Genomic DNA, 26,965 nt, shown 5'->3' on the forward strand with positions numbered 1-26,965 from the left:
CCAATAGAACACCTCTGGGAAATTATATTTCGGCCCATCCGACTCCGCCAGGTTGCACCTCAGGCTGCCCAGGAGTTCAGTGATGCCCTGGTCCAGATCTGGGAGGAGATCCCCCAGGACACCATCCGTCGTCTCATTAGGGGCATTCCCCGACGTTGTCAGGCATGCATACAAGCACGTTGGGGCCATACAAACTACTGAGTACTGCTACTAGCCACATGACCTGGCAAAACAGACAGGTAGGAGAAGACAGTGTGCAGAGTGTTTTGAAGAACATTAGTGGTCCTGAGTGCAGGACCCACAGAAGACTGAGGAGTGACGCTTCTGTACTCCTGTTGGGTCCAAACTGTGTTGTGGGACTTTAGTAAGCCACAAAGGGGGCTAGTATAAAGTGAATTAAAAATTATGTATCAATGTAATCTCAATCAAAATAAAGTAAAACACACTGTAATAGCTAGTCTTATGTTATGAAAGAGTTAACTGTTAGAGGCTTATGCCTGTACTTTTTAGATTTCTGAGCATCTGGAAAACCACCATTATTTATCAGCCCAAGATTAGGAATGCAAGGAGTGAGTTAATGAATATGAAGAAGGTGAATAGGTGACGGTCACTCCTAATACCAGGAGGTGATAACTGTTTGATCCAAAAGTAATGGTGGCAGGTGAGGGGCAGAAAATGGTCATGACTGTTTAGCATGAGAAAATATTGTTGGCTTAAGTGAGCCTTTGAAAGGAGAAAGTGGTATTTTTGGAGTCAGATAATTAACGAAAAGTGATCGAAAAGTCAGGTTATGTTGATAAGAATTATAATAAAAGCGAGGTTTACCGAACGATCATGGATCACTTCATTGATTACTGAGGCGGCTTTGTGCTTTTTGCAATGAAGTTTTATCCTGCCTATTCATCCCGAGACTGTGTGTCTTCTTTGAAGTGAGAGCGAGCGAGTTTCTCATTACGACATTATGGGAACAAACTAATGTAGTTGAAGCACAAACCTTGATTACCTTTTAAGTAGTATCTGGATGAGCTATTGGGTTAGCGTAGCTATTACTAAACAAATGGGCTTGATGGACTGAATTTTCTCCTTTCGTTTGTCAAAATTCGTAGGCCTATATTCTAATAATATCACTATCAACTGTAGGGCAGTGCTCTCTTTGCATTTTAACACGTGGTACTATGCGTTTATAATACCAGATAATTATTTGAAAATTGTCATAAACCATTTATATGTGAAGAGGTTTCTCTGCATTTCTACTTTACCTTAAAAGTTTTGATCCTCCTTGAAATAACTACGTGATGCTTGAAAAATGAATGAGCATTTGTAACTCATCACTTCTTCCTAAATAGAAGGAAAAGCTCAAATTAGAATTTTGTTAAGGTTGTATGGTACGTTGTATCAACACTTGTAAAAATATTTGATGTCAGTATTAAAATGTATTTTAAAATAAAAAATTAAACACGCCGGATTGCGCAGATTTCAGATTGTTACATTTACGGTCTGATCTAACATCGACAACCAAATCATCATCTAAATGTTAAAGGCATACAGCAATAGCATAAATTAAAGGCGCCAAGCATGGTCTTTTTTGTTGCCTGACATTTAAAAAAAATTAAAGGCGAGGTAAAGGCGCCAGTCTGCTTTCAAAGGACCCTACAAACCTATCGTCGTTTTTATTCATTTTTTCGTACCTTCAGAGGTAAATAATCTTATAAACCTTGGAAGAATATGCCAAATAGTTGTAAAAGCTAAACAGTGAATGTATTTAATGGCCTAAATCATTGCAACTGCAAGAAGAAATAAACATTTAATCGCTGCCCTTTTGTTTTCAGGCGATTTTAAGGGCGACCCACGCGCCCGATGCATTGTGGGAGAGTCTCCCCTGTTGTATCGGGAGGCGCCGCTAAATCGAAACCGGTAAGGAGATGGAAAGCAGAATGTACAATTAAAGGGGAATGGAATATTAAAACAACTGCCCTTAGTTTTTTAAAAAAATCAAATGGGTATGACTTTAAATGCACCATGCCCGATTGCTGTGCGAAAGCGGAGTCCTACTGAAAGCACTGAGGCGGTCTCTTTAATGAAGGGGTGGCTTTGCTGCCCTGTTGCCGTGGGGAAAGGAAGGGTTAAAATTTTCAGCCGCCGACATTTTTACTGTGTGGCTCGCCCGGCTTCTTCAAAAGCGAAATGCATTTCAAGCGAATAAACGCTTCTGGTTACGAACCAGTGTCTAGATGTGCGTTGGTTGCCGTGTAGTAGAAACGGATGCCTGGTCTTTCCCCCCAACAGACTTGTAGCGTAACCTCATGTGCATTTAAATGCTGTGTCTTCAAACAACTAAAACGGGCTCTGCAGGGCAGCGCCTGAAAAAGAAGTAAAAGGGTTAAGCGTTCATCTTCTGAATATGTTCCCTTAAATCTAAGCAGAGATTATCGTGGCGCGATTGGTCTTTTTGCAATTGCTTATTCTTTGACAGGAGTGGCAGCAGTCATGTTCTCATGTCTCTGTGTAAAGCACAAAACGAATAAAGGCCCCGGTGCATTAAAGGCAACCGCTACAAAATTTAAGGTAACACTGCAGGTCGCTCCTTAGCGGATTGAGCCTTCTTGTGTCCCCATGCCGTATTTCCTTAAAAGTGATGTATGGAAATGAAACTGGATTTGCCAAGTACAAAGTTGTATGCATTCAGCACAAGACTGAGTGTTTTACTATTTTCAGAAACGATCGTGGACGTTGACCGCATTGTTGTGTAATAATTATAGACTTTAAAGTAATGTCTGTAATGCTTCTTTAAAAAGTGACAGTTTTGATGAATATACACGGACGAGATAAACTTGTTTCTTACGCACTGAATATTCTTTTCCCAGCACTGTAAATCACACCCCATGCATGTTTAAGGGTTTACTCTTTCAGATCTATAAATATCTACTTCTAAGACATTAAGTAACCTGATGGTAACATACATCAAAATAGTTATTTTTGAACTGAATAGTGTGGCATAATTTTACACAACATCTGTTTTAAGATACATCAGTAATGCGCGTTATTTTGTTAATGCATTCATGCAAAATAGTTTCTAGAACACTTACTGTTCATTCTCCGTGAAGTTTGAATTACTAAAACTAGACTCAAAAATACATTGCAATAAAATGTGTTATTACAATACAAACACATTGTTTGTTTAAGTTTTTATCCTTTATATCCCATTTGTATTTCTTTAATAGGTTACTGAAAAACCTAGCATGCAAAATAATTCAAATGCATTTATTACATATGGCAAAAAAAAAAAAACTTTAACTGTAACTTAATTGTCATTGCAATTGTGGTGAAGAATATAAAGGTTTGCTTGGCAACTGAAAACTTCTTCCAACGTACCCTGAAAACCACGTAATAAAGAATAACCAAAACCGTTCATGAAAACTTAAAGGCTTGTCTAAAGATTTGTCTGTCTAATTTTCTTAAAACAAACGTCTCTCCGATGACGTTTAATGAAACTTTTTTAGGTTAACTATTTAATATATTTTAACTTGAAATTTACAAATCTGCTTAATTTGATTTTTAGGGAAAAAGTACAATTTTAAAATTGAAATGTTCTATGTAATTTTCTATAATGATAAGCTTAAAGACAATTTGTATTTATGTATTTGATTTTATTTGATATTTTAGAATAAATGTTTGTGTTTTACTTTTTTGTTTAGTGCACGAGCATATTGCAAATAATATTTTTGCGCATTGTTAATCAGAATTGTATTTCTTTTTGTCTGTAGTTTGCTATACTTGGAGGAGACACAGTCCCAACACTGGTGATCCCTTTGGTTTTTTTTTTTTTTTTTTTTTTTTTTTTAAAACATGTCTGTTCGGGAGTCATTTAACCCCGAGAGCTATGAACTTGACAAGAGCTTCCGATTAACTCGTTTCACTGAATTAAAAGGCACAGGTTGTAAGGTACCACAAGATGTTTTACAAAAATTGCTTGAATCTCTGCAAGAAAACCATTTTCAAGATGATGAGCAGTTTCTTGGAGCAGTTATGCCACGTCTTGGTAGGTTCTTTTTTTTGTAACCTGGAGTCTTTTGTTCATAATTTTTGCTCTTGACCCTGCATAGTATTAATTTTCTACTTTGATATTTATATTTTATTAGTTTTTGCATCTTTCCCATTTTTTAAATATATTCAAATTAAAAAAAATGAGTAACTGAAATGTATTATTATGGATTGATTTATTTGCTGCTAGTGTGTTAATAAACAAGTTACTGCTTTTGCTTGTATTTGCTGCATCTTTGGACATTTTTTTATATATGGTAGTATCATAGAATGGTATTTGATCTGATGATCTTCATGCTAAGTAGCAGGGTCTTTTTAGCTTATATTGGAGTAAAGGTGATGCCAGGCATTGCTTTAAAATATATTTTAAACTGAGCACAGCTAGCCCATTTTTTAAGTTACAGATAATGGATGGATGGATGGATTTCATGCATCTCTCAGCACCATTTCAAACAGAACATTAAGAATACAAAAAAATGATTACCTAGAAGTATTGTAACATCTTGCGTTGAATACTTTTATTTTATTAAAACCACAAAGTTATTTTACTCACATTGTTTTCTAACATCCATATTAATATGCCTTTGAATATTATCATTCTACTATCATTTGAAAATGAAAGAAAAATCATAGTTTGCTCAATGTGCTAAATTAAGTACTCTACTTTAAAAAAAGTTATATTTTAAAATATTGAGAAAAATGAAAAAAATGTTAAAGATTATAGGGTTTTCAGATTCAGTAATTATAGTTGACTGACTTAATCATGAAAATTACTTTGGAACTAAGAGAAATAAATAATAAATTAGTCGGCTAAAAGTCAGTGCGATTTCTAGTACTTTTATTATCAAGGTTTTAACACTAGCATTTGAGGCTGTACTGTTAACTGGACAAAGATATCAAAAAAGTAATTTACTCAAGGGTCATTGAAAGTGTGTTTGGTTATGTCTTTGCTGTTCTCATTTGTTCAGTGTATTATTTGTAAAAACTTACATTTTTATTTTTTTTTTTAAGAATCATTCCGATATTATATATTCAAAACAACTGTTAATGTCTTATTATCAATCTAATCATTTCAGCAAATAACTTCCAGTTTTTAATTTATTTTCTAAACATTGTTTTTACAATCCAGTGTTGTGAGGAGCTGAATCCTATTAAGGCACTACTATATTCAAAGCTTGAACCAGTCCTGGACAGAACACCAGTTTCTCTCAGGACATAAATACACACACTCACTGCGTCATTATTTAATTGAAATTTACAGTCTAATAACTTACGTTTTGTGAAACAGCTTCATTAAATTATGTTTAAAATAGTTTGACATTTTTGCTGTTGTCACAATTTGTATTCTAAATATAAAACATTAAAAAGAAAACGCAGGACTGCTGCGTAATCATTAACACTATTGCTCACTGAGGTTGTAAATCCTTTAGAAATGTTGTGCATATCCATTTAGCACAGTTTTAGTTTTCTTGGTTGTCATTAGTCTTGCCTTGGTGTACCACTCAGTTAGCCTTATCTTTCAATTAAACAATTTCCAAATACATGAAAAGTTTAATAATACACAGCTGGAATATTTCATTCTGAACACTTCATTGTGATCCTCATTGTGCTGTTTAGGTGAGGACCAGGGGTATGTGGTCTGTTAGTTTGAAGAGGCATTTTCCCGAGCATACAGAATATTTTTTGACATGTTTCATTTCTGTGAATTTGACAATTTAACACTGTTTACATTAAAACACTTTTTGTTCATCTGTTGATGTCTCTGTGTGTATTTTACAGTTATGGTCACTTTATTATTATTATTATTTACCTTAATATTCCCTGTTGTCATTGAAATAATTATACCAATATTTCCAGTACACCATAAAGTTCCTATAATGCTGTATTATGTATTGTTTATGTATTATCTGAGCATATAAACAAACACCTAGGTCTGAAAATAAGAACATAGTCTTCTTTAATATATTGGTGAAGTGTAGTTCTAACTCATTTCTGCTTTAATACTACACTGCTAATACTAATACTAATGATAATACTAAATGCTGTGTTTTTTTTAAATGTTCTCAGGTATTGGAATGGATACATGTGTCATTCCCCTTAGACATGGTGGCCTTTCTTTGGTTCAGACAACAGACTACATTTATCCAATTGTTGATGATCCTTATATGATGGTAAGTATAGTTTTTGCTTTAGAATATAATGTGAGATGCGCTTAGATGCATTATATTACAGGAAGTCTTAAAAAAAATAAGATGCTAATTATTTAATCCCTGGTTTGAAACTAATTAATCACTAATGGCTGACTGGCTATTAAACAAAATTATATACTTGTGATTTTAGTTGCTTCTTATTAACCCTTAAATAACGGTCAGTTAAAATCAGTACTCCGTATATTCACAGTATACTCTATATTGTCGTTTTTCCATGACCCATTTCTTGAACCATCCTGCCACTTTTTCTTCTAATCCTACCTAATTCATCTGTCATAATTCACTTGAATTTAATCTAAAAATAAATGTAACATTTACATTTTATTTTCCATAAAATGTAAGGGTGTATTCATAATTTTAAAGCAAGGTCTTTATTGAATGATTATATCACATTTCTTTAAATATGCTTTTAAATCCATGAATACTGAGTTTATTCTTGAATACAGAGTCTACTCAGGTGGAGTTTCGATCCTTCTTATTCCTCAATGTTTTCTTACTTGTATTGCTTATTCCTGTATAACCTACCACAGCCAGTGATCTTTGTATGAAGTTGCATTAAAATTTGTCTTGCTTGGACAACACAGAGGGTCCTCATGTTAGTAAAGATAAAGTTTAAGTCTGAAAAAGCATGTTCACACTAGGGTTGTGTGGTTTATAGAAAACTAAAGAAAAACCCTCCAGCATTTTGGGAATTTCAGTACTGAAAGTAAACAGTAGTTTTAAAAGACCTTATTCTCGGCTCTTTGTTCTACCTCTGTCCAATGTGCTGTAGACTACAAGTAGCTGACCCTGCAGGGAGGACATTCTTGTAGACTCCACAAGGGATAAGCCCTCTGTGCACCTTTGGATGCAGTAGAGCAGCATGAATGTTTGTGATGGGTCGCCACATGATTGTGTAGTAAAATTACAAATGTTCATTCAAGTTTGAATTCTTTACTGAGTGATATGCCTGCTGCTATTTATCATGCCTTTTATTGTGATGGTATATGAAACAGCGCCATTAATGTATCACAGAGAGCCTTTGTGTCTGTGGCACAAAAATATCTATGTTTTCCTAAACTACCATCACAGAACCTATAAAATATTCAGTTAGAGAAGACATACAGCAAAGACCCTTATAAGAAATGGATAGACAGGAGGAACTGACAGACGAGCTTATTAGGTGATGAGACTGAGACACTAGATTGACAAGGAAACATTTTCCAACATTGTGGGCATAGAGTTGCTTTCCATGATACTTATTGTGCTGCTTACCTGCACGTTTTTTAATTGCATTTTGTAAAGTTTAAATGCTGTATACATGCATAAAAGGCAAATTTTTACAGATCGCTGCAGTTTTGAGATAAATCCCATGGTTGGCGTCATTGCCATTGCAGTGCAAAATCCAGAGCCCTATGAAAATCTGAATGTAAATAACTCCATTGACAGGCTGTAATAAATGTTTATTACTTAAATTTAATCTGTTCAGTAAGAAGGAGCGCACTCCAAAGCAAAATTAACAACAAAGCTCTTAACAATGTGTACAGGTGTAGAATATAGCCGAGCTGACAATATTACAGGATAGGAAGAGACATGAAAGCACAATGGAGTAGAGTGAATATATAGACGTATTTAAGTATTTGTGTGTGTGTTTATGTATGTATGCTTGTTTATTTCCCTATTGAATTAAATTTACAAATATTGTTTGGTACAAGATGGGCTCCGATTGCTGTGGACTACTTATAATCAATCTCTTGTGAATGAACACAGCTAAAGATTTTTTATTTATTTATTTATTTAAAGTGTTGCTTTAACATATGCAGTGTTTTCATCTAATGACAATGTGACTGCTGCCAGTTCTGAAAACGTTTATTTTTGACTGTAATCAGCATATTAATTTGACATGGGGGATGGAGTTATGGGGAGTTATCTGTTATTTGCTTCAGTACATGTACTGGTACATAGATCCAAAAGTTTGTATCATACCATACATAGTTGCAGTTTTTGAGCTAATAGTAAGGAGCATTTTCATAACCTTCAGTATACTTGTCAGGAGTCCAGGGTACATATCAATTGATGGTGAGAGTTGTTTTTTTAAGAGTCCTCTCGTTCCCTTTCTGTGACCATATAAGGCAAGATTTGTTTGTAGTAGAGTTTAGCTCTCTGATTTTGGAAGGTTAATATCCAACCACTAAGGCTAAAACATTGAAAATCTTTGACGGCAGCACATGATCAACAAGCTAATAAATATTTTAGGTAATTTCCTCCGTGGTGGCAAGCCCTGTCAGTTGAAAGCTGCCACTTGCTACATCACCGTACATTTTTGTTTCCAAGTTGTACATTTAATCAAATGACTTGGCACTGCATAAGCATTTGTTAGATCTTACAGGAAGACAAGTATAGTAGTCAAATGTTACTATGCTCTATCACTTTTTCAATAGTAAAAATAGTATTGTCTGGAAACAAAGGTCTGCTTTTATGTCTGTTTCTGGATGCTTTATGTACAGTATACAGCCTGGTACATTCTCTGACTTGGATGAAATGCTGTTTCCTCCCTGCAGTCATCAGTACTTTGTGGAATATTTGCCATATTCTATCCACAGAAAAAGTTCAAGTATTTGAAAAGTAATTTTCCATTTATTTTTGTCATAATACTTTTAATTATGATTCCTTTCACTTGTTATTGGTATTGAAGCAATAATGGAATAGTTTATCTTGTTCTCTCCTTTTTATTTTTAATCCGTAACAATGACTCACTTTTTGAAATTCTTGTCTTAACTGCCACAGTTGCTTTATAACTAATCCCATTGTTTTCTTGCTTGCTTCTGTACATTTACTGCACAATTTTTCTGTATTACTACTAGTGGGTGTATGCTTGTTACACGATGGTTATGGCAGTCTGACACATTATAAACAGCTGTGTTTTTAAAAGTGACACTCAAGTTAAGAATGTACAAAATTGGGTCTGTTGGTTCTATAAAATTTTTTTGACTAGGAAAATATTGCATGGATCAAATATCTGAAACATCTGGTAGTCCACAAGGATTTGCAAATCTGTAGTTTGGTTGTCTTGAGTCCCGGATGTCCAGACTACGCTATATATATATCATCATCACACACAATATATCCACCAAACAATAAAGTACACATCCATTGGTTTATTTAAGTGACTTTTACAAAGTAGATAAGAGTAACAGTAAATCACTAGTATCCATGCCTTTCAAGGCTTTTGACAATGATCTGACTATGGGTTTGTTATTTTTATTAGCCACTTGTGTAATTTTAAGCCCTATAATTTTGTGAATTTGCTGTATTAAATTTCAGTGAATTTAGTTTTCTGTATGTAGTGTAATGATATATTTTATAGGTGTCGTTTGCTTAATTTATTTCAAATCTATTTTACTATCAAAATGTTTTTTTTTTCTACAGGGTCGTATTGCCTGTGCAAATGTTCTAAGTGACCTTTATGCTATGGGGGTAACAGAATGTGACAACATGTTAATGCTTCTTGGGATAAGTAATAAGATGTCTGATAAGGTAAGTTTTAAAATAAATACCTATAATTTTACATGCTAGTGCTCTGAAGAATAAATATAGACGTAGGTTGTAGAATTATGACAAATGCCTGGCTAGCTAGATAGATAAATACTTTATTAATCCCAAGGGGAAATTCACATACTCCAGCAGGAGCATACTGATAAACAACAAATTCCAGGGAACTAGTCCACATAAAAGAAAGTGGTAGGAGTTGATAGTGAAATAGAGAAAAATACAGAAAAAAGGTAAAAAGATAAAGTCATACACGGAGCTGCTGGAAAGGCTGCCACTCGCTAAAGCTAACATTACATGACTTCTAGTTGTGAGGCATGTCAAATTTGCTGACTGCAGTTGCTGAACTCATTGCCAGATCATGTCAGTTTAAATGACTGAAAATAGCTGCCCATATCACATTTACTTGACTGATTGCTGACATTGTAGTACAGTCATGCTTGCTCCTTTTTCTGACAGCCAATATCTTGCTGCCTGACGGAGCCAGCCCTTTGCTATGGGTTAACAGCTATGACGAGTTCAGCCTTAGTCTCTGAAATTTTTCTTTTTTCCTTTCTGTTATGGTACATAAAACATGCAACATTAGACAGATAAGCTTCTTCTTTCTTTGTGAGGTTCAAAACACCTGTGTTCCTTATTCCACATCACTGCATTACATACATTGTACTTCCAGATAAGCATTCATTGGTTGCCAGCTCTCATACACACAGAGCCCACTCCTGTGACTAAAGACCAAATTAAACTTGTTTGATATTTTTGGAGTGAGTCGCAGACTAGTTGGATTGATTTGTTGGGTATGCCACATTACATAACCGGCCTTACGAGAGCACCCTGACAGCTGCCTCTGACATGCTAAGATTATGTAAGTGAAGGCTACAAGTGAAAATCATTGGAAAAGTTGTGTAATGTGACATATCCTTAACAGTGTTGCAGATTCACTTGCTAAGGTAAAAAATTCTTAAGTTACAGACATCTGTTTCAGATACCTTTCCTTAAACATCCCAAAATCAAAGTAGTGGCTGGAAAAATGAGGTCATATTTCTGGGAATTGTTGGATGCTCGCTTTTGTTTATCCTGAAGATTTCTAAGAGATTTAAATATCAAATTTTTTTAAAATGGTACATTTTAATAAGTCTTTCTAATTGTATGGATTTTTTTTCTATTCTACTTTAAAATAGGATAGCATTCTTTGTTATATTGTGCCCATCACTTAGCCTTTCTCCCTATCAAGTGTCTTTGTCTTCAGATTCATTCTACATGTAATTCACTCTTCTTTTTCTGAAATTTAGAGCATCTTTTGATTCAGATTTATTCTTATACATAAAGAAACCCAGTCTCTATGTTTATGCATGTAATTCTCAACATACAGTATGCTATATATGAGATACATTTTTATATATCTTGACAAGATAATGAAATTCAATGAAAATGTACACTTGTGTCTGTCTGAGTAATTTTATTGAACAATTTGGTAAGAACCATATTGCACTTATCCTTCCCTACATTTATGTTAACTTTTATATTTGACATACCGTATTCAATTTTTAAGTTTTCACGTGTGGAATGGTCACACAGTGATTAGTACCACTGGCTTGCAACTCTGGCAGTCTAGGTTATAACCCAAGCTTAAGCACAGTCTGTGGTAAGGTTTTTTTTTTTTTTTTTTTTTTTTTTTTTGCATTTTTATTCATGCCTGATTAATGTTTAAAAGTAGGATAAAGACTAGAAAAAAAATGTTTAAATTTGTTATTCTTACCATTTGAAAACATATTTCATTTTTTTCTATATGCTATATACCAAGTCCATATTCAGCATAGGAATGTTAGATTTTTAACCTGAAATACCTTTTTTCATGCACACTCACAGACAAATGACATTAATGGGTTTTATAAACTTATTAAGTTTAATCTCATTATGAATTAACCATGTGAAGAAGCGCCAATCAAAACAAACCTTAAAGGGCCCTTAAAAAAAGTTTTTTCCCCCCATATGGTTTACTAGTGCAGAAAGTTTCTCAGTATTTGGGAACCCAACAGTTTACAAAACATTTTGCTCATGTTTGATAGTTGCATTATTTATTATGAAAATAGAACATTAATTGAATACATAAATGTAATTACCTCCTGTAAAGATTCAGTTTTGACATCAATTATTGGTTGATAGCCCTACTAATATTATAAGGTTTCATCTCACAAGGACTCACCCAGACTCAAATTATGCAGTTTTGTGTGTGTGTGTGTGTGTGTGTTACATATGTGTTGAGATACTTGAAATCCATTTTCACAGTTCAAAAGAGATACAATTTAAATTTGAGTTTTTCATCAAGGGTTTTAATAGAATAGCACATTGTTTGCCTGTGGGCATATAATTTCAACTGTAACTTCAGTCAAATAAAAAAAAAAAAATGATACATTTCATAATGCTGCAGAACTAAATTATGATACTAAATATATTTAAACAATTTTTTAGGAAAAATTGCATTTATTATTATATTGTATGTTTTGTGAACATTATATTATATCCTCTTTGTGAATAGTATATTATGCAATGTCATAAACATTTTCTGTCTTTGCTGGCTTGGAAGGCTATTTAAAATAACTTAAACTTTTGGAAATACTTCATTAAAATAGTTTATATTTTAAACTATTTTTACATCAGCATTTTTTAAAGTTTTATATTTTTTCTGTTTGTATTTTAGAGATAATGCTGTATAAAGTGCTATTTGTATACAGTATATATATATATATATATATATATATATATATATATATATATATATATATATATATATATAATAAATGTATCCTCTAAATAAACCTATATAGTTTTATAAGTTCATAACTGGGGTAGTCTTAGTGTGCTTTACTTTTTAAATTAAGAATAAATTAATTCTTATAAGTATATTGCATCTCGTATATTGTGTATACTTTTATCACCTACAGGAAAGAGATAAGATAATGCCTTTGATAATCCAAGGGTATAAGGATGCTGCAGAAGAGGCAGGCACTTCAGTTACAGGAGGCCAGACTGTTTTAAACCCATGGATTGTACTTGGTGGAGTAGCAACTACAGTATGTCAACCCAATGAGTTTATAATGTAAGCAGCTTATATTCTAATAATAGATTACATAGATTTTGGAGCTTGGTTTATTTTATAAGACATTGTGTTGACTTGCTTCACAAAATTTTATATCATATGTAAATTTTGCACTTTCATATATCGTTTTAATTGTTATGGCAACATCTTCCTGAGCTGCTGAAAAGGTATGAGTTAGCTTGTATGTGGTCAGCTATCATTTTCCACCTAATTAATAGAAATTAGACATGCAAGCTCACCTGAATGTATCTAATGCAAATAACCAGTTCACCTGCTCTCTCCACTTCCATTTATTTTTGTGACTTGTATTATCAGCATTGTCCCACACACCCTATCCCAGATACGTGCAAAATCTCTGGATAGCTTTCCATATTATGAGAAGCAGTCTTGTTACATAGCAAGCTTAATTTACTGTTATTTTAGCAGAAAATATTTTAAACATTGTGTTGTTCAGTGCAGTTTGCAGTAGAGGTAGGGGAATGTGATATGATATAGTTAGGCAATATTTTTTTTTAATATATTATCAATGCACTGAGAAGAAGTAGGATTTTGTGGGGTATCTACGAGGATGTCAAAGATTGCACATCTTCATTATTAATGCTATCATTAGCATTGGTGTTAAACAAATCTTAGATGAAATTAAAACAGAGAATTTGGGAAAGAATTGTTGGAGTTCAAGGTATACATTTATTTGGAAACTTTACAAGATTTTCTGTATCTACAACTTCATCTGGTGTTGCGAGTGAAATAAGAAAATTCCAAATAGAGCGGTCCATGTACTTTCAAAAGCTCATTGTCATATTCATTTATGCACATTATGATCCATATTTGAAATCTATGTAAGATATATGTGTTTTAAATATATTAATTGTAAAGAAGACCTGACCTGCTATTTGGTTATCAAATTACATTATATGTAAAATAATGACAGCTCTGCCAAGTGCTTGCAGAAATGCAAGACCAAAATGTTCCTCACAGTTTTCTATGTACACATTTATGTGACAGCATTTCAGAGTGCAATGTTTTTTAGATTTTCGATGACATTGAATTGCCACGGTATTTCTGAACTCTTATTGCAGTTTTTGGCATTCCTAGAGTATTACAGTGGCGTAATTCCAGCTAGTCCTCCAGCTGAAAGTTAAATTATGCCTATAAATCAAGTCCTTGCTAAATTGTATCCATTGCATATTGTACATTTTTCATTTTGTTTTAGTTATACATAAGACATAATTATGTTTTTTGTTAGCGTTTTCTCTGTGTAAGTTGTAGAGTATAACATAATAATTTCAAGCGTATTTAATACATTTCAAATTTCTTTATAAACCAGTCCTGTTAAACAGCAATAATCTCATGTAAAGACCTAGTCAGTCTTTAATTTTTTACCCTATATGTTATGGTACTAATGAACAACCTTGCCATAGAAGTGTGTTATAAGCAGTCATTGAATAACATGGAAATCTAACATTAATTAGCCATTTGGGTTTAGGTCAGGCAGTCAGTTTACATAGTCTGTGTGTATTTTTCTCAGTGTACTCTGTTTTCCATTTCACTTCTCAAAGATGTATTTGTAAAGTTAAGTGGTAGTGGATATGTAGACCCCACCTAGCTGTATTGAGGGAAGCAAAGAAATGCAAGCATTTAGTGTCAAGATTAGGGGCAGTGAGACTTGAATAACCCATGCATAAGAACAGTAATACCTTAATGAGCAGAGTAAGAGTAGGTAATAGGTGTATGGACAGCCACAAAACAACAGAAACAGCATCTGAGATTAAGAACAATATAAACATTATCTAAACTTGTCTATCCAGAGCAGGATGACAGGAAACCTGGAGCCTACTCCAGTAGGTTTGGATGCAAGACAGGAAAAATCCCTGGTATGCAATATGTATGATATGGTTGATGTTAAGAATAAAAAGAATATGATATTTCAACTATTTCTGTTTTGAGAGAGAGAGATAAATCAAAAAAAGGGGGACAAATATTTTAAAACATAATTCTGCCACTGGATTATTTTCACAATATCAGGTATTTTGAGCTGTGAATATAAACTAAAAAAAGATAAATTAATAAATATAGAATAAATACAAAAACACTAATTAGCATGTTTAGTTTTTCACCAGTTGGCAGACTCTCTTCGCCTACATACCTGTAGTTCAGTAGAGACATTGCCAACTCAGGAATTTTACAAGGTTTGCATCGCTTCGTTGTTAAACAACTTTTTTAAACCAAAAGTGACTGGTCAGTAACAATATGCTGATCTTGTATGATGACCTAGTCAGTCTCTCAATCAGTGCTGCTTTATTTTCTCCTGTGCAAAGTAGCAGGTGAATTATTGTCAACAAAATGCAGGCACCTGAGAAATAAACTAAAACATTACTCACTCATGATTTTTCTGTCCATACTGTAAAGCTTTTGTTGACCAGCACATTCCCATTTCAGGCGTTTTAATATGATATACAGCAAGCACAAAGAAAGGTGGCACAGTAAATTGCTTTCTGTTTCACACGCTTTATGCGCCCGTGTTCAGTTTGCTTTGTCACCAGAAATGCTGTGTGAATACCCGCCCTCCTTCATCAGCTGCCATTCACTGGATGAATACATGCGGGTGGCTTGTGGTGGATTACTTTCTGTTTTAGAGTTAAAAGTTACAAGAATTAAAGACTAATGGCAAGAATATTAATTCAAAAAAGAAAACAAAATATTTTTTGTATATTATTTTATTTCAGTTAGTCTTTCCAGCTACTTTAATACTTTTGTTAAGTTTTAGTTTTTTATTTCAGCTTAGTTAATTTATTTCAGTTTACAAAAATGTTTTTTAATAATACTTTCAGTTTTGATTTTTGTTTTTGCTAACTATAATAACCTTGTTCTGTAGTAATTTGAAAAGCATGAAAAGATTTCCGTCTATATTCAAATTCCAGTCAATGTATAATTCATACAGGTAGAAATGAACAAACATGAATTTTAATTTTTCACTCATACACATTGCTTACCTACTTTGCTGTACATGTTTGTTTTATAAAATTATCTTCAATTTTACTCAAAGTATTTATTTTGATTATTATGTTTCTACAGTCTGCATCTGTAAATTTTTGGAAGAGTAGAAAACTGCACTTGGTTGTGTATACGTTTGTTTTTTCATATATGTAAACCGTTCAGGCACTGTGAATATTGTAGTTGCCTTTTGCTGTTGACTTTGATGCAAGGTAATGTGTCTCAAACAACAGAATTTGATGAATGTGATTGTACTGTATGTCTGTGGTATATACTTGCAAGTTAATTCTTTAACCTTTAGCTTTACTATGGTATTTTTTTACATATGTAATTCAGTAGAACCAATGGTACCAGGTGGAATGGTTATACAAAAAATGGAAGTATTTTTTTTATTTCTGTTATTTGTATATTCTTGTTAGACTGTGTGATATTTCATTCTCCACTTTGTCATTTTGAAATTGAATACTATATTAATGGCTTTTGAATGAATTGAATTTTAGTTGGGCATTTGAGATTTTTACTCAGGTACCACAATTTGTCCTTTTTGACACCTTGAAATTTTGGTTACTTTAGTGCCCATGAATTTACAATCAGAAAGAAAAATCAATAACAAATACTATAATGTTATCTAAATGGTAGTATTTTGATATTGAAAATCATAAAGAAAAATGTTAGCAAATAATACTGAAATTAAATATAAATAACAAGAAAACGCAGGTAACATGAGCAACATTGTAGTGCAGTAGTTAGCTTTGCTTCACTTCCTAACAGCTCTAAGAGTAGGCCTGCTTAAAAATATTGATTTTCAGATTAATCATTATTGTTTGTTTGTATCGATTCTTAAAGTCTCAAGATAGATCTTGTGAATCTCTAGCCTAATCAATTACTGTATGTAGATTTTTTGCTTACCATTGTTTTTGGCATCCAATCCCGTAGATGGCGCTAATGCACCTGTTAAAGTTTTCTACAGAAAAAGCACGTTAGGTTAGGTTAGGTTTAGGTTTATTTGTCATATATAGGTTAACACAGGGTCAACATACAATGAAATGTGTATGATGAGAAAAACAAGTCACTCAGCCTAGATCCAATAAAGCTAAAAAAAAAAAAAAATAAATAAAAATTACAAGTTAAAAATAGACTAGCTATATAAAATAAAATGTGTACGTTTTAAAAGAAGTTATAGAGCAATATGAGTTGAATGAGCAGCAAGTACAAATGACAGTTATTGTACAGATAATGTTTTATAAGTACAGATGCATATTTCATAAAGTGCAGATGCATGTTCCAGTCAGTATTCAGAGTATGTGCAGGTACAGTTAGTGTGTGAGTAGTGCAATGTAGATGTCATGTAAGTGTATGTAAGTGTTCAGGTGTTGCTGTTGAGGAGTCGAATGGCCTGGTGGTAAAAACTGTTCTTAAGTCTTGTAGTCCAAGCAGCCAGACTCCTGTATCGTCTGCCAGACGGTAACAAGGAGAACAGCTGGTGTGCTGGATGACTGTGGTCCTTTATGATGCTGTTTGTCTTATGCAAGCACTGATGGAGGTAAATGTCTTCAATGGCAGGGAGACTCTTGCCCGTGATGTGTTCTGCTGCCTTCACCACTCTCTGTAGTGATTTCCGGCTGCTAGCAGAGCAGCTCCCATACCAGACGGTAATGCAGCCCGTCAGCAGACTCTCGACCACACTTCTGTAAAAGTTTGAGGTGATGTTGGCATTCATGCCAAACTTCCTCAGCCTCCTCAGGAAGTAGAGCCGCTGGCGAGCTTTCTTGACCACACTGTCTATGTGAAGGGTCCACATGAGATCCTCGGTGATGTTTACTCCGAGGAACTTGAAGCTGTTAACCCTTTCAACTTCTACGCCGCTGATGTAGATGGCCTGGTGTTCTCTGCCTTGTTGTTTCCGATAGTCCACGATCATTTCCTTGGTTTTGCTGACGTTAAGAGACAAGTTGTTATCCAGGCACCAATTGCTCAGTGCCAGCACGTCCTCTCTGTAGGCCGTCTCATCGTTGTCAGTGATAAGGCCTATGATGGTTGTGTCGTCTGCAAACTTGATGATGGTGTTTGTGCTGTGTTTTGCAACACAGTCGTGGGTGAACAAGGAATACAAGAGGGGGCTAAGCACACAGCCCTGCAGCGCTCCTGTGTTTAAAATGAGTGATGAGGACGTGTGTTTGCCGACTCTCACCACCTGGGGCCTGTTTGTGAGGAAAGAGAAAATCCATCTACAGATGGTCGTCCCCAACCCAAGGTCGTCAAGCTTCAAGACGAGCTTTGAGGGGATGATGGTGTTGAATGCCGAGCTGTAATCAATGAACAGCATTCTTACATATGTATTTCCTCTTTCCAGGTGGGTGAGGGCAGTGTTTATTGTTAGCTCAATGGCATCCTCTGTCGATCTGTTTGCTCTGTAAGCAAATTGGAGAGGATCCAGCGTGTCGGATAGGGAGGAGCAGATGTAACCTTTGACCAGTTGCTCGAAGCACTTCATAATGACCAAGGTCAGTACAACTGGGCGATAGTCATTCAGACAGGAGACCACTGGTTTCTTTGGGACAGGAATGATGGTGGATGCCTTGAAGGAAGTGGGGACCACTGACTGCCTCAGGGAGAGATTGAAGATGTTGGTGAACACACCTGCTAGCTGGTCAGCACACGCCCTGAGGGCACGGACTGGGATGCCATCTGATCCCGGAGCTTTGCGAGGATTGACCTTTTTGAAGGACCTTCTCACATCAGATGTTTCAAGGATCAGAGTGACAGACTCACTGCTCCCTTGAGGATATAGCACCTGTTCTTTGTTGGCTGCATCAAAATGAGCATAGAAAGTGTTGAGCTCGTGTGCAAGACATGCAGTGGGCTGAACACTGACTGAGTTTTTCTTTTTATAGTCCGTGATGCAGCACAGTCCATTCCACAGGCGCTTGGTGTCAGAGCTGTGGTAGCTTGGCTCCACTTTGTCCCTGTAGTCCCATTTGGCCTTCTTGATGGACCTCCGGAGGTCGTATCTGGCTGCTTTGTATGCATTAGAGTCCCCTGAGCCAAAGGCAGAGGTCCGCGCCTTGAGCTTAACCCGAATCACCCTATTTACCCAGGTTTTCTGGTTAGGATATATGCAAACGGTGGTTTTAGTGACAACATCGTCAATGCACTTGCTGATATATCCTGTGACAGAGGATATAATACTACACATTTAATACTACACATAAAATGTTGTGCTCTGTTTAACTGAAATCATCGTCTTCTACACTTAAGTCAAATGTGTGGACTTGCTACAGATTCAAATGGTGTGTTGGTAAAGAACAACTGGATAAAAACAAAACCACATGTAGTCTGCTAAGCTCAGAAGTTAATTATTGTTGTACCACAACAAATTAGAGAAAGCACTTATCCCATCACCCAGAAATTTTGTCTCCGTCGACATCCAAATGATTAGATCTCCAAGCTTCTGTCGAATTCACCTTGTGCCCAAAAAATAGCAGAAATATATACCAGATTTTATCTGTAAAGAAAAAAGAGACCCTAGAACGTGCCTCACCCAGCAAAGCAAGTGGGCAGTTGTTGAAATTTTCAGAGCAGCCTATGATACAAAAGTGAGCATGTGCTCAAAGTAGCCAACTTAAAGTAGCTTCATAATGGTAAGTTCTTTTTCTTTTATGTTCCATTACTTAAGTGCCACTGTCAACAGGCATCAGCTCTAGATCCTCATTTTAAAATGCTTCCTTTTTGTCTGAAGACTGTTGGGATACATTTTTGAGACTGAGTAACATGACTGCTATAAGTAAGCAACTGAATATATGTGTAACTTGTAGAATTAAGACACAAGTCTTCCTGCTGTATCTTTAAATTTGACTAATTCAAGATTATTTTAAATGCCTAATAGGGGAATAAATTTGGCTAAAAGTTTAGTTGAAGGTTGTCTAAATGGAAATTCATAACAGACTAATAGGTTATTGAATAATATTTATTATTTAAGAAGCAATATTTGATTAACTTATTATAATATTAATCGCAATATTATATATAGATGTTTTATAAAGTAGATGCCATTGCATTGTATTAAAACAAGGAGCCCCTCTTAGTATGTGTGGACTCTGATGTGGTGATACAGTACATATGTTAGTTAATTATGGTGCAGTGCTATGAATTTTTTTTTTCTTTAAAGAGCAATATTTTTTTGTTCCATATCTTCCTTTTTTTTTTTTTTTTTTTTTTTTTTTTTATGAAAACTGGATTTAGAAAAACTCAAAAGGATACTCACAGCTGGTTTTATATTAAAATATCGCTATACTCCAAAATATCAAGCAAAATTCTCAGAATAAAAAAATAAATAAAAATATACACATAAAATTAACACATTTATGCAAGATCTGTAGCTTTTTTGGCTGAATTGTTACTTTCCCAATTGTAAAGTGCCGTATACATTTAAAATATAATGATGTGATGACAACAACATTAAAGTGCAGTTTACATCTATCTAAGTTTTACTTTGTGAGTTTAAATTTAAGAACACAATTTGGTCAAAGTTATGGTAATTATTTTCTCATATGTTTGTTTTATTTACTTATTTTTTGGAGTATTTTTTCGATTTATTTCAGGCCAGACAATGCTGTTCCAGGAGATGTTCTTGTTTTAACAAAACCCTTAGGGACACAAGTAGCTGTTGCTGTACATCAATGGTTGGATATTGTAAGTTTATCTCTTGTTCTTGTCAGTTTCTGTGGTTGAATTGTTTCAGGGTTGATTTATGAATTTACTCATCACATGTGAATTCATTTTTTTATTAATGAAAATAATAATTCTTTACATTTATATAGCGCTTTTCTCACTACTTGAAGCACTTTTAAATAGTGAGTGGGGAGTCACTTCAACCACCAGAAATTTTTAGCATCAACCATTTAATGTAAACTTAGTATGTAAGCTTAAGACCACCGGTTTAGCACAAGGGAAGGTAGGAAGTAAATTGTGTTAATCTTTAATATGACATCCAGGTCACATGCTACATTTGTTGTATATGAATTTATATTCATGATTTCCTCAATATTTTAATTTGATATTCTGCAGTTCATTAACAAAAGTTTAGGAGAAATGTATAAAGAGGCTGTGGAAATGTTTTTGTTTGCCTGAAGTCATGTGGAAAAGAATTAGTTTACACAAAAAAATATTTTTTTTCCCATAACAGCCTGAAAAATGGAATAAAATCAAATTGGTGGTAACGCAAGAGGATGTGGAGTTGGCATACCAAGAAGCCATGATGAATATGGCTAGACTCAACAGAACAGGTGATTGTTGCAAACTGTACTAATACCTAGTTGGACTTGGACAGTGAAGTGTTATTGAGTGATATGATAGAACTCATTTGAACTTTTAAACAAAATCAGATCACTAGGTATTAATTTAAAAGTATCCTGCAAAATAACCTTTCCAGCCCAGCCAAAAGTTTAAGAGATGGCAAAACTAAGAGTTATGTAACCCTCTTCCTGTCTTTTAAATTTCTCATTGACCAACAGATATACAGTATGCTGGAAATTTTAATTTCCCTAAACAACACATCTGAATACTCATATATTGTTAAAATAAATAATAGAGACAAGCTTTATTTGAAAAAATACATTATCTAATTATACTGCCTCTTCAAAATGTTCACAGATACAAATTTAAACCGTAAAAGTGATGAGGAAATATTTAAAGCACAGATAACAAAGGAATCAGTATGACAGTGGCAATAAAATCACAAAACTACTTGTTTAAATAAAGCAGTTATTGAGCCTACTTGGTCTTCTGTATACCTCTTTAAAATAAGTTTAAATTGTGCCCAGAAATTCAGTACCCTTGATAATCCAATTAATTATTAAGTTAAATGTTGAATTGACAAACAATGTCAGTTTTAAATATTTAAATGCAGAAGCATTGTATGGAAGAAGAACTAAATGACCCTGTTTGTTTTCTGGTTGTGCTTTTTTCAAGTTTAGACATAGTGAGACTTTAAGCAAATTAATTACGAACATTGTTACTTTTTGCAAAATTGATTATATCTAATGTTTTGTTTATAGATATGCTATACATATATGATACAAAAGTAGCATATAAGTGTATATTGTTTAATTTGTGTTTTACAGCGGCCGGCTTAATGCACACTTTCAATGCCCATGCAGCTACAGATATTACAGGGTTTGGAATCTTAGGGCATGCACAAAACTTGGCTCGACAGCAGAGAAATGAAGTGTCATTTGTCATCCATAATCTTCCTGTGCTAGCGAAGATGGCAGCTGTAAGCAAGGCATGTGGAAATATGTTTGGTTTAATGCACGGGACATGTCCAGAGACATCCGGTAAGAAAATTTTACAGTATATGGATTTTGTTCTAATGAGCAAGAGTTGCTTTTCCTTCAGTGGGAGGTAGGCCTGAGCATCCTTAGTACATGTTCATACCATTTCATTTGCTCTTGTCGGTCCAGAATGAAACAGTCAATTTCATTTCTGCCCTTTTGAATAAGATACAGAGGTACAGTAAAACCTTAATTATCCATCAGGGTTGGGGCCAAGGCCAAGACAGATAACAGAACAGCATTTTTAAAAATTATATACAGTAGATCAGTTTAGCGAATAGTCGTATTTATTTACAAAACAAATCTATATTAACAAAATATGATATAGTATTAACAAAATTAATTACTTCATATAATATTGTAATAAGTAAATACAACTCAGAGGTACTGAAGTTTTCTACGTTTTACTTGGAGTCTTTGTTCTGTAGCAGAAGGTTCCCTGTCCAGCTTTCCCAACCAATCAGTTTATCCCCTACCACTTACATTCTTTTATATCTCTGTATTGCAAACACTCCTTATTGTCTCCTTACTCTCTACTCAAAACTTCCATTCGCTGCTCTTTCCTTTTTCTCCTAACTTCTCTTGTCACTCATCCCCTAAGAGGTGTGTCCGCCCCTTACAGAACCGAAGCCCTTCATCCAGTCCCATCAATTACAGCATTCATTCCACCGTTTCTGCTCCTGCACAGAGCTTCACAAGCAGTCTGTACGTCACAATATATTAACAAAAAATAACAGAATTTAAAAAGTAAGTTACAATACAGAAGAACATTAACATCAATACAGAATAACATTATCAGTGGTTTCCATTTTTGACATGTTTTTCAATTTTGTCAGTATCACGCTTTATATCGTTCACTGTTGTAATTCCTACTCTATAAACTGAGAAATAATTGAAGAACTTTCGCTGTTTTATAAATGTTTAATTCCAGATTTTTGTGACAATTCCAATACCACATGCATACATTTATCATCCATAACAATGCATAGTACATTAATTCCAACAAAAGATAAAAGCTACAAAATGCTATTAGAACTGAATGCAAGTAACTGACACTGTGATTTCAAAATGGTGCATGACACATGGTGCTGGGGAAGAACACTACGTGCTAGCAGAAGGGTGAGTTGTTCTAACGTGCATAGCTCATAACGTACCACACGGCGGTAGTAGTACACTAATATGCAGGTGCTGGCGTCCTCCAAAAATTCCATTTTGAGATTTTGATGAATCTCGATGTTTTAGACCTCCTTGAGTCTGAAAATACCATTTTTGGAATTATGTCTGTGTGTCTGTCTGTGTACAGTATGTGTGTGTATATAAACACGATAACTTGAGTACACTTTCATTTAGGTCAAACAAATTTTACATACAAGTATTATGTACAAAACATAGATTTATATCAACTTTGTGGCTATTTCCTTTAACCGGAAGTGGTACTTTACTTTTTTTTCATGCAGCTGCAGAGTCTGCTTTATTCAACTTTACTTTTATTGTAATTGTTCAATATATTATTAATTTGATTTGTTGTTAATGGTTCTTTAATGTACATAATGTAAAAATATAATCATTGTCTTGCAGTTTACTCCTCAAATACCCATCCCCATATCTGAGTATACATATTTTTTTTTATTTTTTTTTAAATTAGAACTGTACAATTTTTTAACTATTAATGTAATAGTGTTATTTTGTGATTTTTATTTTTATTATTATTATTTTTATTTTTAATTAAGTGAAACAGTAAAGCACACTGGATGAGATCAGTATTATGAAAGCGAATTCACTACATGAGTAAACCTTTAAAACTGCTATTAACTGATATTAAACAAAAATGATAAAATCTCAGGTAGGAAAAATTCTAACTTTATGCCTAGTTAATAGCTAGCATTCTTTTTCTCTCACCAACTCTCACAGTGTTGTCTTTTTAAACGTAATTACCTTTTTAGGGCAAAATTGGGTAAATATGTTTTTAAAAGATACACTTCTGCCTACTAATGTTGTGTTTGTTTATCTCATACTGTCTTATTTCATTAAAGAAAAGAACAAAATACATGTTATTTACATGTTTGAGGTCCTTAATTTGTGAAACAGCTTTGTATCTACAGCTTTACAGTTTGCAGCAAGATGTATTTATCAATTTTACAGTCTAGTAACCTTAGAAAATAATATCTTTTCCTTATAAAATGTGTTTTGCTTCTTTCTTTAAAGGTGGCTTATTGATTTGTTTACCTCGTGAACAAGCAGCTCGATTTTGCGCTGAAATAAAGTCTCCAAAATATGGCGAAGGACATCAGGCCTGGATAATTGGAATTGTAGAAAAAGGCAACCGCACAGCCAGAATTATTGACAAGCCACGGATTATTGAAGTAGCTCCACAAGTTGCAACACAGAATGTCAATCCAACTCCAGGTGCCACATCTTAATTTAGGAAAATAAAATCTGTCCATTTTTAGTTAGGTATATATTCTAGCACCACTCTAGAGTATAAGAATCTTACTATATTATTTTGTATCATACCTGCCCAATTTTTGGCCTTAGGGTGGCTTGTGTATGCATACAATGTGTTTAAAAGAAGTCCATTGCCTTTATTTTTTTCTGTTACATTAACTGAAGATGCACCTAATCTTAAGGCAGCTTCTAAGTTGAGAATAATATTATCCAATACTGTTGATTCATTTTGAATCTTTAGACGTGTCGTCTATTGCCACATAGGCTCTTTTTAAAGGTGCTTAAAAATGGCACACATTACCAACAAGTAGCGTGATAGCGTTTTTGTTTGTCCGTTTACTATTTGTACAGTTAACCCTTAGACTAGTGTACAACACATTTCAAATGCCTTGAAAGATGAATGGATTTTTAATTTACAGATGAGAAGAGAAACCTAACTCTAATTGTTGCATGTTGTCACCTTCAGTTTTCTGTGGGTTCCTTTGTAATTCAGAAGCATTACTTTTCTTACATTTTGTGAAACAGCACATTTGACAGTGCTGGCTATGTCCTAAAGTGTTAATGTTGCATGGTAGTCATCTGTGTGGAAGGAAGAATTCTTGCAAGCTCACTTTTGTACAGTATCACAACACTTCCTTTATTTGCAGTTTTTGTTATTCTGCACGGATGATCACTTAAGAAGTCTGAATAAATTTGCTATAGAAAGGGTGCAGACTAAGTCAGTGACTACAGTAAAAAAAAAAAAAAAAAAAAAGTAATTGTTTATTAAGTACATGACACATTTTAAATATTATATATAATAATGATCTATTCTGTGGATGGTAGTGTATTACTTTTTATATTTTGTATAGTAATAATAGACTTCATTTTATTTTCATAAATACATGAATTTGTTTAATATGTTTCATAGCTTGCATCCCCTTATTTTGCAAAACTTAAATAGTGTGCACGCTTTTGTGATCTATGTACAATTTGCCAAGAATACTACTTGAGGTACAAACTCATCCCCATAATTGTTTCATTTTTTTATTGCTCTTATGTAATAAGATGCACTTGTGTTTTTGTATAATACTTGCCAATTTCCTGTTTTCATTATATTTTATATTTCCATTTCATAGCACATCTACATATTGATCTTTGAAAGATGTTTTTATCACAACATTGTGTCCTGTTATGTGGCTAGTTTTATAAAGGTATATTTGTCACAGAGGTTCTTGACTGTACAGAGTATTAATCAGTATTGAACTCCATTATGTACATAGACATAATTATGACTAAGGAAGTTGTCTGCTTAATTCTGGTCATGTCTAAACTTGTCATACAACGTCTTTAAAATCTCTCAAACAACTGTACTGTAATTTGTATTAAAAAAAAAAACAAACAAAAAAAAACAACAGCAACACCACCTGATCTGGCTATCTTGCAAACAGGGTCATGTGAAACTCAAATAAAGACAGGTCACTGTTAACCATTTCTGCACTGTTCTTTTAATTTTCTCAGATGTTCTTTGTTGTACTTCAGACTTCAGCTTCATTGCTGGTGGCCTTTCTGTAAGAAAATGATGAGCAGAATTCCTTAAATGACTACATAGTATGTGACAGCCTGTTATTTAAAACAGACCTAACCTTTTAATGTCATTTTTAAGTATCCAGACCTATTTGAATTGTGCATCTTGAATTAAGAATACACTTGTTTGTTCTAGTATGTCACTAAGCAATATGGATAACCTTATATTTTTATTCATAATTAAAATATTAATGATGAGCTGCACATGCAACAACAGTGAAAGAAATGGGAGATTATTGTAGAATAGTATGAAAAATCAGAATATCATCACCTATTGGTCCTGCAGTTTATAAGTAAACTGTAATGTGAATGTTCTGTAGGTATAGATGTTCATGTACGGTTAATCTCGTTGCTGTCTTTGGCTATCCTATATTGTCATATTAAAACTGTCACTGTGTTATATATAATAATTTTGTATGCTACATATTTTATTAAACGATATTTTGTATTTTTATGAAAAATAAAAGCGTGTAACATGATTGCTGAAAGTGGGCAGGCAAAAATATGTTGATTAGAAAATAACATTGAGAGCAAATGACACTAAAATGTATGCAAGCCTATAAAAGAATGTATTTGCTGCATACAATTTACAAGTTGTTCAACCATTTTTACTAGGTGTATTATTTAAGTGCCCTGTCTTACCCTGTTATACTTGTATAATGAGATAAGGTAAGAAAACAAATATTTTGACTTTGCTGACTAAAATACAGGTGTCACATCCATCATTTACACTACCTTTCTGATAATTAACT

General features: G+C 33.9%; 1 protein-coding gene across 3 annotated transcripts; it reads left to right on the plus strand.

Moving 5' to 3' along the window:
* The first annotated feature begins 1,825 nt into the window (after window positions 1–1,825).
* On the plus strand, window positions 1,826–26,679 carry sephs1 (selenophosphate synthetase 1). 3 transcript variants are annotated; one of them, XM_028815171.2, is made up of 9 exons: window positions 1,826–1,914; window positions 3,765–4,039; window positions 6,109–6,212; window positions 9,660–9,767; window positions 12,722–12,876; window positions 20,472–20,562; window positions 21,056–21,155; window positions 21,993–22,205; window positions 24,408–26,679. In XM_028815171.2, exons 2-9 carry the CDS (start codon window positions 3,847–3,849, stop codon window positions 24,620–24,622), a joined length of 1,179 nt encoding a protein of 392 aa, XP_028671004.1. In that variant the 5' UTR covers window positions 1,826–1,914; window positions 3,765–3,846; the 3' UTR covers window positions 24,623–26,679. The 3 variants fall into 3 exon arrangements, with proteins under 3 accessions (XP_028671004.1, XP_028671013.1, XP_028671022.1); XM_028815180.2 differs by lacking the exon at window positions 1,826–1,914 and adding an exon at window positions 2,066–2,565; XM_028815189.2 differs by lacking the exon at window positions 1,826–1,914 and adding an exon at window positions 2,066–2,371.
* Window positions 26,680–26,965: the final 286 nt, after the last annotated feature.

This window comes from Erpetoichthys calabaricus, chromosome 1, assembly GCF_900747795.2.
Source record: "Erpetoichthys calabaricus chromosome 1, fErpCal1.3, whole genome shotgun sequence".
NCBI lineage: Eukaryota > Metazoa > Chordata > Cladistia > Polypteriformes > Polypteridae > Erpetoichthys > Erpetoichthys calabaricus.